The sequence below is a fragment of the Petaurus breviceps genome, unplaced genomic scaffold (assembly GCF_028583685.1).
Source record: "Petaurus breviceps papuanus isolate PSGF00001 unplaced genomic scaffold, PetGlider_PUasm1.0 47, whole genome shotgun sequence".
Taxonomy (NCBI): Eukaryota; Metazoa; Chordata; class Mammalia; order Diprotodontia; family Petauridae; genus Petaurus; species Petaurus breviceps.
Window position 1 is genome coordinate 13,011,611 of NW_027186349.1, and position 17,878 is coordinate 13,029,488.

General features: G+C 35.1%; 1 protein-coding gene across 1 annotated transcript in view; it reads left to right on the forward strand.

Moving 5' to 3' along the window:
* The window catches only part of DNAH5 (dynein axonemal heavy chain 5), a 436,545-nt gene that overhangs the window by 352,941 nt on the left and 65,726 nt on the right, over positions 1-17,878 (forward strand). Inside the window, exons 66-67 of the mRNA XM_069101431.1 lie at positions 14,076-14,319; positions 15,457-15,571. Of these exons, the coding sequence (XP_068957532.1) occupies positions 14,076-14,319; positions 15,457-15,571 (359 nt within the window). The remainder of the gene's footprint in view (positions 1-14,075; positions 14,320-15,456; positions 15,572-17,878) is intronic.

Here is a 17,878-nt window from a genome sequence, read left to right on the forward strand (position 1 = left end):
TCAGTTCTTGGACTGCCATAATAATTTCTTAATTGATCTCCTTGCCCCTCTCTCCTTTCTATTTCATGATTTTTACAGCTTAAAAAATCTCTCTAAGTCAAAAAAAATCATGTTATTCTTCTACTCATAAACCTCCAGTTTCTCCTCATTGCCTATATGATAAAATATTAATTCATTCATTTTGTTGTGAAAGATCTTAATAGTTTGGCTCCAGTCTATCTTTCTTGCTGTGGTTTGTCCTTTATTTTCAAAGAGTACCATGACATCAGGGAAGTAATGGCAAGACTTGAAATTGAATTTTATTTGAGTGAGAGAGGACTGAGCAAAGTCATCAGCATCACTTTCTCCTCCAGAGCCATCTGGGTGCATTGACCACATATGGATGAGCACCACTGAAGATGACCCAGGATACAGTGGGAGGCCTTGGCATTTTGTAAGCTAAGGTCTTTTCAAGTTCTCACTTTGAGTGAGGCAATGCCCATTCAGTGAATAGGATTCTTTAAGAAGTGAGCCAAGGGACGGCCCCTTTAAAAATGTCAACATGAAAAGGATAGACCCTCAGGGTTATTGGCCAAAAGAGAAACTGTTATTATTTACATTCACTCTGAGCCAGGAAGGCCCCAAAATAATCATTAAGTGGTGCTTGGAGAGGAATACCATGTTGTCTAATCAATGAAATCCAGAGTGAATTGGATTTAAGGCATGGTCTTTGTGAAAGAAATCAAGCAAGTAAACCCCAAGTTAACTAGTTAGGTTTCTGTAATCAAAATTACCTTCCTTTGGGCAGAACAGTTACCCTCAGGTAAGGGGAGGAAAAGAGAGGAGGGGAGGGGAGGGGAAGGAAAGGGAAAGGAGAGGAAATTTGAAATACTTTCTCAGCCCAATTTCATCTACTTTCCAAATGTAACATCTTTTCCTTCTTTCCTGATTCCTCAAATTCCTTAAAATATTTTTATAATAATTCATTTTTATTTATTACATTCTGTTACTAGAATATTAAGAAGCTTCTTGAAAAAATAGACTATGGAACTTTGCATTTTTATCTTAAGTATTTAGTATTCTTCCTTGTTGAACATATGGGCCAAAACAGGAAATTAAAAAATATTTGTTGAACAGAAAAGAGATTTCCAAGGCACTTGGGTGCCTGTTTGATGTGATGTGTGGGAAGTTTCTGATTATGAGCTGATATAAGTGCTTGATACTGTAAATGAGCCATGCCTTAAGTTTTATAATAAATTCTGTGTGCTATAGACACATCTTTTCATTTTCATTATAACGGTGAACAACTTAAGCATTGTAACGTAGCATCCCAACTCCTCCCAACTTCTTTACTTCCAGGTATTCTAGGCACGACAGAATCCCTGTACAATAAATGTCTTAGACACTAGCCTATATAAGGCAAATTTTTTTCTCAGTTGCTAGTGCTATCTATCCATCCATCTATCTGTCTATATCTATTTGTTGTTGTTGAGTTGTTTTAGTTGTATTCGATTTTTCATGACCCCATTTGGTATTTTCTTGACAAAAATACTGGAGTGGTCTGCCATTTCCTTCTCCAACTTATTTTTACAGATGAGGAACTTAAGCAAACAGGGTTAAGTGACTTGCCCAGGGTCACATGGGTAATAAGTGTTTGGGGCTGAATTTGAATTCAGGAAGATGAAATTTCATGATTTCAGGCCTAACATTCGATTCACTAAGCCACCTAGCTGCTCAATCTATATAACAGCCTAAAATGAATTGTAGTCTGAGTCATCATTATTCTTAAATATTGAAGTATATGCTTTCCTGATAGTGAACGATTGTTAAAGGAAGATTTCATCCCCCAAAACATCTTTTACTAAGGAGGACAGTTATATCATGATTGAGTTTATCTATGGATACTTGCAATTTTCACAACTTTTTTTTTTTTTGCTTTTTGGAGGGGGAAGGCCGGGCAATTGGGGTTAAGTGACTTGCCCAAGGTCACACGACTAGTTTTGTGTTAAGTGTCTGAGGCTGGTTTTGAACTCAGGTCCTCTTGACTCCAGGACTGGTGCTCTATTCACTGTGCTACCTAGCTGCCCCAATACTTGCAATTTTAATGTTCACCAAAGTCACCATTAGTTGACAGAATATTCAAAAGACTGACAAATTCTTTAAACTCTCACTCCACTTGAATCATATACCTTCTTATTCCTATTTAAACTATATGTTTATATCCTTTTTTGAATACATAAAACTTATTTCTAATTCTTAATATCTCCACTTTCAAAAATAAAGTCTTTCTCATAGAAAAATTTTTAGAATCATAAGGAAAATGAACTATTTAAAGAATGTTGCTACCACCAGTTTTGTTAATCTTTGCTATTCTTTTGGTCTTTGGAGAATGTAATAGCTGATTAAAAAATCCACAGCATTTTATTTCATTCCTTGTCATTTTGAAAAAGGAAGAGCCATTCAACCTGATAGAACATGGACTGTGATTTGGCAAGTTAGATGGCCACTTAGTGAACAACATCCAAGATAGCACATGAAAGATATTTTAAAATAGTATTTTTTAATAAATCCTTTGATTTTATGCTTTTAAAAATCTTGGTCAGCATCCTAACAATTTCAGCTTTTTTAAATATAAATAATCCTTTAGATCCTTTCTTTGGCCCAAGGACTTTCACCCCTCAATACTTTCTGGAGTCTTCACTGATCACTGAATCCTAACCAGAATCAACAAACCTGATGATCCTTAATCTATGAACCTCTTTGGATTCCAGGGCTGAGAGACACACTATTTCCAAAAAGTACTTATTTTGCCACTTTCCTCAACCATGGTCACTGTAATTGAATGGTTAAGTCTGATGATTACTTCCTATTTCTCTTTGATAGAGGGCACCTTGTTTTCATATGAGCCAGGCTACAACTGTATTTTCCCAGGGGTTATTTAGTAATGCTAATAAAAGATAACATTTATATAGTGGTGACTATGTGCTAGACACTATTTTAAGAGCTTTATAATTATTATCTTATTTAATTGTCACAACAACCCCAGGAGGTAGATGCTGTTATTAATGTCATTTTATATAGGAAGAAACTGAAGGAAAGAGTGGATGAGGGATTCACCCAGTGTCAGACTGTTAATAAGTGTCTGAATCTGGATTTGAACTTGGGTCTTCCTGAACTCCAGACCTGTTGCTCTACACACTGAGGGACCTCGATTCCCCTATTTTAAATAATGAAATATACAGATCTGTAAAAATACACAAGGTTGAGGCAATCAGTACAGTTACATATGCATATATTTCTAGTACCAAACTAGTTTGTACTTAAGTTTACTAAGTTCTATCTAGCTTATAGTACTAAGGACCCCTGTGGCCTAGTACCCTTGTAGCCACAGAGGAGAATGGTAGGCCCCAGAATATCATGTGAAAGTGCTGGTTCAAGTTCATTTACTCAATACCCAAGACTTATTGTCTACCAATCATGGATCCTTTGATTAAATAACAGGTTTTTGGAAATCCATGTTTATCTTACATGTAAACATTTACCAACCTTTCCAAGTGACCATGAATTCTTGTTACAATATCCTATACGACTCATCATAGAATCTTAGATTTGGAGGGGGCCTTAGAGGGCATTTAATTTGACTCCTACATACAAAAGAATCTTCTACATTATACCTATAAAGAAGTCACCCAATCGACTTAAATACCTCTAGTGAAATATAAACTACCCCTCAAACCCGTTCCACTTTTATAAACCCTCATTTTTTGCTGTTACCCTTTAGTTCCAGGGCTTTTGCCAGTATTGCCGTAGAGATTTCAGACTCTAGAAATGACTAGAAAGACTCTGTCAAAGAGTTCAACACTTTAGTAATGTTATACAACTTGGCATTGAGACTTCTGGGGAAGAGAAGCCAGAAAAGATGCCATCTTGAGAGCCATGCCTAAGTAAGGGTTATATGGAGTTGTTACAGGATCACCCTCTATCATGACTGCTCTGCACCCTGAAACTTTTCCAGGATGGTATTTCATGATAGTGATAATCAGAACTGATGGGATGGACAGAGATTAATGAGTAAGATCTGAATTACTAGTTACCTGGGTGTTATACTTCTTACCATCTGCTAATGGAATTAGTTCAACACTCCCTAATTGCTAGGTGAACTGTAGGCCACTCACCATTGGTTCAATCTTATTTTCTCCTAGTACAGGCAATGAAGAGATATAGGGAGAAATAGAGGTAAGTACGCCCTGGCTGCTAGGCAGAATTCACCAATCCTTATGGTGTTTACTTTTGCACTTTGCCTTCTTATGCATGTTCATTTGCTTGATAAATAAAAAATTTGATGACTACCCACATCCTTGTTTTTGTAAATAATACCAGTTAAGAGAGAGTTGGGAAGAGGTCTTGACCCTTTAAGGAGATTAGCAACATCATTTCCACAGCTGAGAAATGAGGTTGGAGAGGAGTAAGCACTAATCCAGTTTGTATTCACATAAGCAAGAAAGTCTCATAATTATATCCCTTAGAATAACTCAGAAAAGCCTTTGAATCAAATGAGAGCCTAGAAAGGATCACTCATAGGTGGTATGGCAATGGGGAATTTCAGTACCACTTACTTGCATAACTAAATATACCTTTCTGCAACTTCAACCCTTTGTTTCTAGGTGGAGTTAAGGAGAACTTTTATAATCCTTCTTCTACTTCCTAGCTTTTCAAAAACTTGAATGTCACCTTATATCCTTTCTATGTTTTCTCTTCTCTGGGCCAAAAATACCCATTTCTTTTAATTGATGCTAATATGACATGATCTCAAAATTTATTACCATTATGGTGATGACAACAACTGAACACAGTAATTCATATCTTTTTTGACTAGATCAGAGCACAATAGGACAATAACCTTCCTCATCCTCAATATTAAGCCTCTCTTCTAGTAGCTTATTATTACATGAACCTTTTGTATGAATTCTTGACCCCTCTTGATAGTTCAGTTTATTAAAACAGATAATTTTTTCAGATAAAGTGATATAATTGACATTTTCATAGTTTTATGGTTTTTTAAAATCATTTCATTTAATCTTACATATGATAAAGTCAGCCAGTTATTATTTTTCCATCTCTCTCTCTCTCTCTCTCTCTCTCTCTCTCTCTCTCTCTCTCTCCTCTCTCTCTCTCTCTCTCTGTCTCTCTCTCTCTCTCTTAACAAATAAAGAGCTTGAGACTCAAAGATGTTTAAATGATTTTCCCATAGTCACACATCTTATGCTGGAAGTGGAATTTTTAACATAAGAGTTCATATGGAAATTGCGCTCATATATTGCTACCAACACCAGAAAAAAAATCCCATCTAAAATATATCCAGGAAACAGTCATCTAAATTCAGCTTAAAGACTTAGAATTAGAGGTAGCCTACCAAAGCAGCCTATTCCAGTGTTGATTTATTAGATGACTCTAACTGAAAGGATGAGAAAACGGGTTTCTCCTGATGTGAAAGTTAGCATACACTCTAGTATTCCATCTTCTAGTCAGTGATCCTCATCTTGAACTTTGGAAGTTGATTTTTGTAGCCTTTTTAATACATTAAATTCCCTCTTACTAGATTAAGCCCAATATGCTAAACTATCCAGAACTTTGTGGATTCTGATGTCTGTTATATATATCTTCTAGTTTTGAAACATTTATAAATCTAAGAAACATTTATGCCCATATTTAAGTCACTGATAAAGCTTTTTAATAGTAAAGAACCAAGCACAGAACCTTGAGGCATTCTACTAGAGACCTTCTTGATGCTAAACCATTAATAATCATTCTAACATTTTCGAAGGAAGGAAAATCTTGGAAGGTTGAAAATAGATTTTTATTACTTAAAATAATTTAAAAATGGAACTGAGGTTATTTTGGTATGATGTCTCCTAGAAGATATGCTGATTCTTTTAAATCTGATCCTTCAATAATGTGATCTAGAATTCCATTAGGACCCAAAAGTCCTGTAGTATGCAGACTTCATTTTTATCCCTTTCTGAAAAAAAAATTAAAGACATTTTCCAATTTCTAGTTTTGTGGCACCTTTCCCATTCTATACCAGCTTTCAGACATCACTGACAGTAGTTCAGCAATTCAACCTACCATTTCTCTCATAGTTTTAGGAACTAATTCCTGTGGGCCAAGCAATTAGATCTCATCCAGAATAGGTAAGTAATTAGTTACTGGTTTTTTCCTTGTCTTGGATTTCCTATTAACCATTTTTAAAAAGTTCCTTTTTAGTCCAACAAAATTTTTTGACAAGACAAATAAAATGAGCAAAGTAAAAGTTGAGAAGTTCTTATTTACCTCCTTTTTCATTTCACACAGTGGTGTTACACCTCCTTTCATCCTCTGTATCAATGTAACTATAAATACATACACAAACATACTCACATATACATTAGCCATTTTTGTTACCCTATGCATTCCACACAAAGCTCATTATAGTCTGAGATTTAGCACTCCTGACACATTCTTCTAAGAATCTAAAAATACCTTTGTGTTGTCCTTAGCAATCATCACCTACCACAGCTAGTCTAGTACCTTTGTATTCCTGACACTATTCTTATAGAACCCTAACAAGATGGTGACAGTAGAACACAAGATTTGATAGGTTCTCCCAAACTGGAAACATTTCAAGGGAGGGATACGATAATGTGCAATTTTCCTGTCATCAAAGAATTAGCCTAGCTAAAGTACATTTGTTTTTAGCAGAGTTATACTGTATTATTTAACAGTATTATTTTATTAAGGGACCATATCTATATTTTTCTTAATTCTTTTCAAAAATTCCTGTCAACCAAAAAATGAGATTTTGATTGATCATAAATAACTTTATTCACTATGATAACACTTATTTAATCGATTCTGTACAGTCCAAAGTAAATTGTTTTACTTTATGTTCTGCAAGATTTTTTTGGGGTTATTCTTTCTGAGTAACATTCTTATTTATATTCTGTTTGCTGGAATCAACTCCAGGTAAAATTATGAGGTAGACAAAATATCCAATCCATATTCAATTTAATTGCCTCTACTCCCACATCTACTGTACCTACAAATTATTTCTCCTGCTGCCTCATGTCCTGTCTCATCCAAGGCAGAACTGACAGTTACCAGATTAGGCAATTACATGGTTAAATATTGGAGGAAGGAGAAGCAATCTCAGTCTGAAGCTGAGAAGGTAGGTGTAACACACAATGCTGTTTATAGCTATGGTAAACAAATTAAGAATGCCCTTAGCTGAAACTATAAGAAACCCACCATTCACCCAAGCATTTGGCCTGTTCCTTCATCAAGACTGAGACTGGGAAATCCTCTTGCACTCAACAACTGAGCAGCCTGTCTTCAGTTAAGGGCTGTGCTGTTTTACAGAAACTTGCAGGACAACCACCTTAGAGGGAGAGATATGGCCTCTGGCTGAGCACCTTGTCCTGAGCACCTGTATGAAAGAAGCGAATATGATCACGATTGGACTCACCCATGTGATTCCTATTGCTTCCCATCTCCACAGAAGATTGCCCCATCTATCATTCCACTATGCACTAACCTAGCATAATACCTGTATCACTACACGTAAGATACAGAATGCTACAACCTCTGACGAACAAAAGATGAGCAGAGTACTTCTCTGCTGGAGATGACAGGATGGAACGGGATCATGTAGAGGGCAAGGAGAAGGGCTCTATTCATAGGAGATGGGGTGAGGGAGGACATAGAGGAGGAATACATCTAACTGATATGAAATGAAGAAAGAAGAGGGGGCTCTTGTCAAAGGCCTGAATGTTTTCAATGATGTTTGGGGCAAGGTTCTCAGCTGGGAGAGTGGAGGGAAGGAGTGTGATAGATTCTATATCAAATGAAAAGGTTTAGAAAAGCCACTGTGGTGAGGGGGATCGTCAACTTGGGAAGCATAAAATTATTTCCTTGATGTAATTTGGGCCCCATTGAGATTATTTGATGAATCTTGAGATCATGCCATATGAGGATTTCTTGGAGAAAATGGGTATATTTAACTTGGCAGAGAGAAAACTGAGAAAGGATTTCTTTTTAAAATGTTTAAAGGGTTCTAATGTAGAAGACAGATGACAGATTCTGCTTTGCTCCAAGGGGGCATACCTAGAAACAATGGTAGAAGTTGTAGAAAGACATATTTAGTTCTAATGTAATTTCTACTGTGATTTTGCATTTCTACTCCACCTCTGGTTTATCCTTTTAAGGCTCTCATTTGCCTCAAGGATTTTGCTGAGTTGTTCTAGAAAACAGGTTTATGGACCATCTTCTTACTTGTATAAAATCCAAACTGGATTTGTGTCCCACCTACCCCCTCCCTCATCAATTAGGTGGTTCAATGGATAAAGTGCTGGGCTAGGATTCAGGAAGACTCATCTTCCTGAGTTCAAATCCAGCCTCAGACAGTTTTTAGCTGTGTGACCCTTGGCAAGTCACTTAACCCTGTCTGTCCCAGTTTCCTCATCTGCAAAATGAATTGGAGAAGGAAATGGCAAAACACTTCAGTATCTTTGTCAAGAAAACTCTGAATAAGGTCACAAAGAATAGAACACAATTCAAACAACTAAATAACAATGACAACCTTGTATCTACATCTTAGCTCTCTGCTCAAAGAATAATATTTCTAATCTTTTTAAAGGGCTAAAACCTCTTCCTAACTCTCTCTTTCTCTTTGAACTGCATTAATTACAAAAACAAGGCTGAGGGCAGCTAACAGATTTCACATTTATCAAGCAAATGGCTATACATAAGATGACAAAGTATAAAAACAAAAAATAACAAGCACTGGTGGCTTTTGGATGGCACTAGAAGGGACAGGCCACTGTTTCTCTTCTTTTTTTCTTCCCCTGTTATGAGAGGAAAGAAAGTGGGGTCAATATTGAGTGACCCATAGTCCATATGAGAATTGAGAGATGGGGCTAATTTCCTTATCAGGTGGTAAGAAGAAGCATAGCATCCAGGTAGCTGGCAAATTAGACCTCATCAATTTTCAGGGAGCTCTCATTAATTTTTGTCCATACCATCAATTCTGAATATCACCATACTGAAATAGTAGCCTGAAACAGTCCTAGGGCACAGAGGGGTAAGGGTAGGGGGAAAGGTACAGCATGCCAGGGAGTGTCCATCTAACATCCCAACTCAACCTATGTAAAGCCCTCAATATCGAATCACTTCAGGTTTCCCTTTCCCTCAAGTTTTAATGCCAAGTCATTAAAAAATAACCAAACTGGTGAATTCTTTGATAGATTCTGGCCAGTCATTTCTAGAATCTGAATACTTGATAGACATGTGATAGAATTACATCTCTCTTACTCCATGCTAGCAGGCAGAGGTCAGCTCCAGAGATTGACATGTGATGGAAGGGTGTCTCTCTATCCCCTGTAGGCAGGACTATTACATTATATTTCTAATTACTGTCCCTTCTTCCAATCTCTCCAATTCATCCTCCATATAGTTGTCATGACAGTTTTCCTGAAACAGACCTGACCATGTTATTCCTCTGCTCAAAAATATTTAATAGCTCCCTGTTGTCACTAGGAGAAAATAAAAGTCCTCAGTTTTTTTATTTAAAGACTTCTATAATCTGGCTTCAACCTACTTTCCCAGATATATTTAATTTCACTGTACTTCATGTTTTATTTTGAATAGCCCTATTTTGTCTTCCTTGATCTTGACATTCCGTCTTCCATCTCTCTTTTGTACAGGCTGTCCTGGATGCCCAGAATTCACTAGTTTTTCATACTTTCCTTTTATAATCTTTTGTTTTCTTTTAAATTTCCTCTAAACCTTAACTGTTAGTGTTTTATGCTTTCTCAAATTATCCTGTATTTGCTTATTATCATAGGGTCATATCTCACTTATGTGTGAACATACTGTCGCTCTCTTATGTAAGTTAAGAAGGCAAGTTCCATTAGGGCAAAGGCTCTTCTGCATCATTTTGTATCCTTAGTGTCCATTTCAGTGCTTCAGATATAGTAAGTGCTTATATTTACTGAAATGGATTGAATTGAAATTAAATGTCTATTTCAGTATTTTATTAATTCTTATTCTTCTGGGAACATAATCCATATTCTTCAAAGTTCTGTTGTCACTTACAGTACATGTTCTTTCTTTTTCCCTCAGTGAAAGCCCACTATCATGCTTTCTTGAAATATAGTTCCTAACAAAACAATTAAAAGATTACATTTTTTTTGACATCATCAGGAATTAGTGAGTAGCTTAGACCCATTTGTAGAACCATACACATCCAAGGTCCTTTTACATACTATCAAAATAATTTATATTGCAAAAGTATTCTTTGTTTTCAATCCTTATGCTCCCTTAACCATAAGACCAAATAAGCTTAGCCCATTTTGGAAATTATTTTAAATCTATGAAAACAAAACATGAAGTTGGCCTATGTACAGACTGTCTGGTCCAAACTAAGAGGGAATATCCTTTTGCTAACCAAATTGTGAAAGGCTATTTCCATGGCTTTTCATCAATGAAATCAAGAGAGAAGACCCTTTTATTTGCCACCTCAAAGAGTGAAGATCCTTAAATCTTTGGGCCTTAGTCTTCTCATATGTGTAAAATGAAGGGAAATACCTAGAATCACTTCATGGTCCCTTTCAACTTTAAATTTATAATCCTAAAATCTTTATTTTCAAAGAACTTAGTTTAGAAACAGACCTTAAGAGTCATCTGTTTGAACCACTTTAGTTTACAAATATGGAAATTGAAACCCAGGGAAGTGAAGTGAAGTGAAATGAAATGATTTGCCCAAGGTCACAGGGCTACTAAGTAGCATACCTCTGATTTGAACCTTGGTTTTTTATTCAGAATCCATTGGCCTTTTTACTACCTTGCAGTCCTCTTAAATGGATAGTAAATTAAGGGAATGGTGAAAATAGAGAAATAAAATAATTTTTTACTTTTTATTTTCATTTTATGATATTTCTGATTGTAACAGGATTGTGATGTAGTGATAGTAATTCTATCATTACCAAAGGTACAAAACAATTGAAATAGTAGGTATTAAATGCTTCTTATTTTGTATCACTTCTTTTGTATGTCCTATAATTTGAAATTCTCTTGAAGTAGGCAAATGAATTAAATAACCACTAAGGAGCTTTCAAATAGAATGTGACAACAGATGAAAATAGATGAAAAAAACTAGTTTTGCTTGAGTTGCTCATCTCAAAGAATTGAGTTTCTATGGAACTTCAGAACTTTTGCTTTAAAGAAGAGGAACTTTATTTAAAATATTGTAATGATTTACCACATCCAGTAGAGTGGTAAAATGCCATGTACGTCACATGCTATGCTCAGTAAGCCAACAATAAATGATCTGTATGCATTACTTACTTGTAGCTCACTTCTACTTCATTGATTTTAGTAAAAGAAAGACATAGCTAATCAAGAGTAAAGGTGAAAATCAATAATTGCAGTTCTAATATAACCTGTGCCTATGGCATTTATGTCAATTATTAAAAAATATCAATCACCTATCATGTTCAAGACCAATGCTTGGCCGATAAGAATGCAAAAAATAAAAATCACAGCAGTCTCTACCCTCAAGGAGCTTAAATTCTATGTTGGTATTCAAAGTTATTTATATACCTCATTTTCCCATCAGAAAATAGCAACCTTTATTATTGGAATACATAAAAGACCTTATACCACAAACATTTTAAAAAGGATAATCAAAACAGTTATGATTAATTAAAGTGAGAACATATAATATATTTCTTAACATGTAGTACGGATGTTTCTGAAGAATATTTGACTGCCATCTGTCCTTTTGAGCATACTAAAATGAATCATGCAGCTAGAAACCATGCACTTAAGTTTTTTATGTGTGTATACATGTGTATATATAAATATGTACACACAAATATAAATAATATGTTGTATACATTCATGTATACATATACATGCATATGAATATATATATATATTTTTAGTGATCTTTTAATTTAAATTGTAGACATGTATATTCTTTTGGTTTTGATTTATTTCACTCTGCATTAATTAGAACACATATTTCTATCTATCAGTTTTGAATATTCATAATTTCTTTCTACATAATAACATTCTATTATATTCATAGGTTTTTCATTCATTTCTTATTGATGGATACCCTCTTTGCTTTAATATGTTGAAATAATAGGCCATAGAACATTTTTGCTTTTTCTTTAAATCTCAGCATTTAGTCAATATCATTGACAGGAAATGTTTAATAAATATTTGTAGATTGATTGCTAGTGTAGAAGGTGCTGTCATGAATACTTTGGTATATTTTAGGTCATTTTGTATGACTTTTAATTTCTTGGCATACAAATCCAGTAATATGATAGCCATGTCAAAGGACAAGGGAACCTTAGGTAATTTTTTTGGGGGTGGGACATAATTCCAAATTCATACTATGAATAGTTCAACCAATTAGCAGTTTCTCTAACAGTATATTAATGTACCATTCATCCTATAGCCTTTAAGTAAAGAATTCTCTGTATTCAATGGATTTGGATTTCGAAGACTTTTTCCTATTAGGTTCTTGCCACTATTTCATTTAGCTATGTGAATTTAGGCAAATTACTTAATCTCTCCAAGTAAGTTTCCTTTTCAGTAAGATGGAAAAAATGACAATATTCTATTATGTACTTATCATGCAGATTAAATGAAGCAAGGCCTGTAAAATGACCTGAAACTGAAAGTTGTATAAAGTGTGATTTTTGACTTGTGTCCATATATTTGGAGAGGCAGCATTACACAGAGGATAGAGAACTGGTTTTACAGCCATGAACTCAAAGTCTTGCCTCTGTTATACCCTGTGTGACCCTAGACAAGTCACTTATTTTCTTAATACCTCAGCTGACTCTCTAGATCACATGATGCAGAGAAAGTAACTGCCTTCCATTAATAAGAGGGATTTTCTCACCTTGGAGTTTCATATGCTAATGATATCACAGGTCTAGTTGCCATATTTCAAAGTTACCATTTTTAGTTTTATAGTTCACAGTAGGACTGTGATTTACTCATTTCCATAGAACTTTTTCTGCCCATTTAATTACTGTATAACCCACAAAGCTAATTAATAGGAGTGTGCTATTTTAAAAACTACAATATGAATATTTTTCCTAATGTTCAAAATGGGAGCTCTTTATTAAAATTTGTTCAGATTTCAAATGAATTTATATATTCTGCATCAAGTGTATATCTCTTTACTGAATGAGTTAAACCAGATAAAACAGTTAATATTTTGTAATGGTGGTGTCAAACTCAAATAGAAATAGATCCCTGTAGGCTGTATATTAACCTAGAAAACAACAAATTAACATTATTTGTGTTTAATTTAATTTTAGTTTATTTTGTTAAACATTTTTCACTTACATTTTAATTTGGTTCCAGAGCATTGTAGAATGTTGCAGGCCCTATGTTACCAGTAACCATGAATTTGGCAATTCTGCTTTAAAACATACTTCTACAAAATCTCTGTATTTAATGGTAGTAGTAGTAATAATAACAATACTACTAATGATAGCTAACATTTATATAGTTATATTTTATATCATTGTACATTTATAACCTATCTCAAATTGCTTACTGTCTTAAGGAGGGAGGATAGAAGAAGGGAGGGAGAGAATTTGGAACTCAAAATCTGAGAAAATGAATATTAAACATTTTTACATGTAATTAGGAAAATATAAAATATTATTAAAAAAAGAAACAATAACATTTATATAGTGCTTATTATATGTCAGACATTATAATTAGCATTTTATAATTATTATTTCATTTGATCCTCACAACAACCCTGGGAAGTAGGTATTATTATTATCCCCAATGTCCACATGAGGAAATTGAAGCAAATAGAGGTCAAGAGACTTGTCCAGAGTAACACAGCTAGTAAGTGTCCTAGACTGGATTTGAACTCAGGTCTTCTCTTACTCTATCCTTTTTGCTACCTGTCTATATTTAGATTAAGTTCCTAAAGATCTTTGACCAGTAATTAATTGTATGCTATTTCTTTATTCTTGGACATTAATTTGGATAAAGAAAAATGTATTTATGCAAATTAATAGGAACTGGAAAAGGAAAGAACTAATCTTATGGAAGATGTTACAGCAAACAAAAGAAAGATGAAAGAACTGGAAGATAATTTGCTTTACCGCCTGACAAGTACAAAAGGGTCATTGGTGGAAGATGAGAGTCTCATTATTGTGCTGAGTAACACTAAAAAGACTGCAGAAGAAGTAACACAGAAGCTTGAGATTTCTGCTGAGACAGAAATACAGATTAACACAGCCCGGGAAGAATACAGGCCTGGTGAGTCTCAAAATGATAGACAAATGTCACAGAAACATGAAGTAAGGACAAAGGAGGGCTAGAGGAAGTTCATGAAAATAAGTAAAGTATATAATGTGTCAAAAATGTGATTTCATAAATTCACTTTTTTCTATGGGATTCCTTTCTGGAAATATTCCCATCAATTTGATCTTTTCTCTTTATAGTGAGTGAATTTTTATGTGTGACTGTAGTTCCTTGAATTTGGAAGTTGGCATAAAGTCTTAAAGGTCTATCACAGAATAAGTAACTATTTCCTCTGTTTTTTTTCCCAAGTCATTGAAAGTGAATAGTAAGGGATTTTTAAAAATACTGTTCTGAAAACTGAGAAGTAAGATGTTAGCATGTTTCTACAGTATTGATTCTATGGCCTGTTAATTTAATTGTTTAGATGGTACTGATGAGGCCAGTAACATAAACACAGTCTATACACAGGCCTGCAAGTTTGGCCATTCTATGGCTACAAAAATTATCTTTGCCTCAAGCAGCTGCTTTGGAAATAGGCACCACTGGTAATGGAATCCTCTGGTAGATACCATCTCTATTCCTTAGAAAGGCAGTCAAATATATTGATGCTACTCATAATCTCTTTGAATATGAAGAATGGCCAATATTTATCCTACCCTGAGGGCTACTCCCTTTAACTTTAACCATAAATAATTACTTCCAAGTTTGAGACACTGTTGGTAGACAGGTTCTACTTTGGCACTGCTGAAAAGAGCCGCACCTTAAGTCTCAGGGCAGAAACTTTCTCTGGCAATTCTTGGATTAATTTTTCATCCTCTTTGTTGCTTCCTTTCCCTACTTAAAAAAAGAGAAGATAATACATATTTATTAAGGAATTGGAGATCTTAAGATAGAAAATGCCATTGAAAAATAATACTGCTTTTTGTACTTTTTAATGACTTCTTTGTACTATATATTTTAGGCTTAAATTGATCAATAAATTCATATTGCTGTGATCTAGTGGCAAATGCTGGTTGGTTTTGATTAGTAATGCAAATCAAAATAATTGCTTTATCATACTTTTAGTTAGGCTTATCTATTTTTTATGTGTAATCTATTCACTTTGCATATAGTATAACCTTGGTCTTCGCTCTTTGTTTTTCTCCCCACCAGTGGCAACGAGGGGAAGCATCCTCTATTTCCTCATCACAGAGATGAGTGTGGTTAATGTGATGTATCAGACTTCACTACGACAGTTTCTGGGGTTGTTTGACCTTTCTTTGGCCAGGTATTGTGATACACCAGAAGCTGAGCTGAATTTTACATCAGTGGGTCCTGGTAGTTACTTGCTAATTTTAATTACAAGCATGTAGCCACTGTGAATTGTTCTGAATGGCCTATTATGTATGCATTTTTATGGAATGTAAATATGTATTTAGAATCTGGGAACTACTGCAATAGAAACCAGGCATTAAACCTAAATAAGTAAATGAAAACAAGCCATCTTAGAAAACTGACAGGAAGCTGTTACAATTGGAACTGAGAGCTGAAGATAGAATTGCCGAGAAGAGCCAAACATATATTCCCCTACTGCTCCAAATTTATTTTTAAGGTCATCTAGCCTGAAAGGGCAACTAGGTAGTGCAGTGGATAAAGCACCAGGCCAGGAATCAGGAAGACTTGAGTTCAAACATAGCCTCAGACCCTTACTAACTGTGTGATGCTGGGCAAGTCACTTAACCCTGTGTGCCTCGGTTTCCTCATCTGTCAAATGAGCTGGAGAAGGAAATGGTAAACCACTCCAGTATCCTTGCCAAGAAAATACCAAAAGGGGTCACAGAGAGTCAAACACAACTGAGAACAATAACAACAAAAGTAGCATAAAAATTAAAAAGTGTTAGCTCTCCAAAGGGTTAGTCACTTGAAGTCACTAGAAGTCCTTTAACAACACAGAGTCAGGCAGTAAGTTAGTTAAATATTTATTAAGTGCCTAATATGTGCTAGATATTGTGTAAAAGTCTGGGGATACAAAAAGAGACAAGGAGCTTGCAATATAATGAGGAAGCCAACAACTATACAAATATGTACAAACAAACTATAGATATGATAAATGAGAAATAACTAAAGGAGGAAGGCACTAGATTTAGAAGGGGTTAGGAAAGCCTTTCTGTGGAAGATGAAATTTTGGTTGAGACTTAAAGGAAGCCAGGGAAAACAGGAGGCAGAGATGATGAGGAAGAGCATCAAAGGCATGGAAAACATCCAAAGAACATGCCTGGGGCGTGAGACAGCATAGACATAGAGACTACACAGTTTAGCAGTAAATAAGAATAACTAGTTAACATAGAAAGCTGCTGCTTCCTCCTCCCTACCACTCGTTCTCCCAGAGTGGTATTCAAGGTGGATTCCTCAGACTAACCCTATGCTGATTTCCTTAACCTCCTCTCACCCTCCCCAGAGAGTTAGGCACAGTTGGTGGTATCTGACTATGTCATGTCCCGAAGTTCCTTATTAGGTTTCTTATAATAACTACAGAAAACAGAATATGCTTCAATTTTAAGCAACAAGATAAAATCATTGAGTAAGAGGAAAAGACCACAAGTACTTCAAATATGCAAACAATTTAAAATAATTTAGGATGAAATAAAATTAAAGTAAAAGAATCCTAGATCATTTTATTCAAAGATGTGAGTAAATAAGTAGATGTCCCACTCTGATAAGAAATAGAAAAAAAAGACATAAGGACAAGCAAGCTCTTTTAAAATCAATAGCAAGAAATAGGCCAACACCAAGTGACTAACACCTGCTGTTTGTATGTGTCATTTCTAATGAGGAAGAAAACAAAGGAGAGAGCAGCCAAGCAGAGATTAGGACTAGATCTAATGGAAGAATAGCACTATCTTAAAACCTCTAAATGAGAGGCAAGAACCTTCTTGTTCCCAGCCAGTCCTCCATTTATGGAATGGACATACCTTCAAGTTGTTCCCTTTTTTATCATTAAAAAGCCTTAGTTAGCGGAAAGGTGATGAAGGCCCAATGACCTATTCCTTTCATTAAACGGTTAGGCTCAACTGTGGACCATAAACAATAAACTTTTTTTCTTATTTTTTATGATTATTTTAAACTTAAATACAAAATAAGAAAAGAGAAAAAAAACATTGCCATGTACACAGCAGAACATAAGAGAGGATTCAACATAAAACAATAAATTTCCATTCCACGAAAACCTATGCAATAAATATTCCACATTGTTTTCGAAGTTGTCCAACTTTGCTTCCTTGTAGGTTTTCTTTTGTTCTCTGCTGTGTACTTTTTACTTTATTTCTTCCCCTGACATCCCCCAAAGAAGACTATAATTAAGTGTAGATATATATGTATATACACATGTCCCAAGTCTCAGGTCCTTCTTACTGTTGTTTTTTGAAGTATGTCTGGGGCTCTACCATGAACTTTCTTCTCTACTCCTAAGCCATGGCTAGAATCTTGGGTCATGCTGTTCTGCAAATGATCTTGCTCCCTGTGGTCCCTCAGGTGCCTGCAAACTACAGCTGTCCTTTCTACCCTAGAAAGGAAACCAAGGTCTCTACTCTCCTGC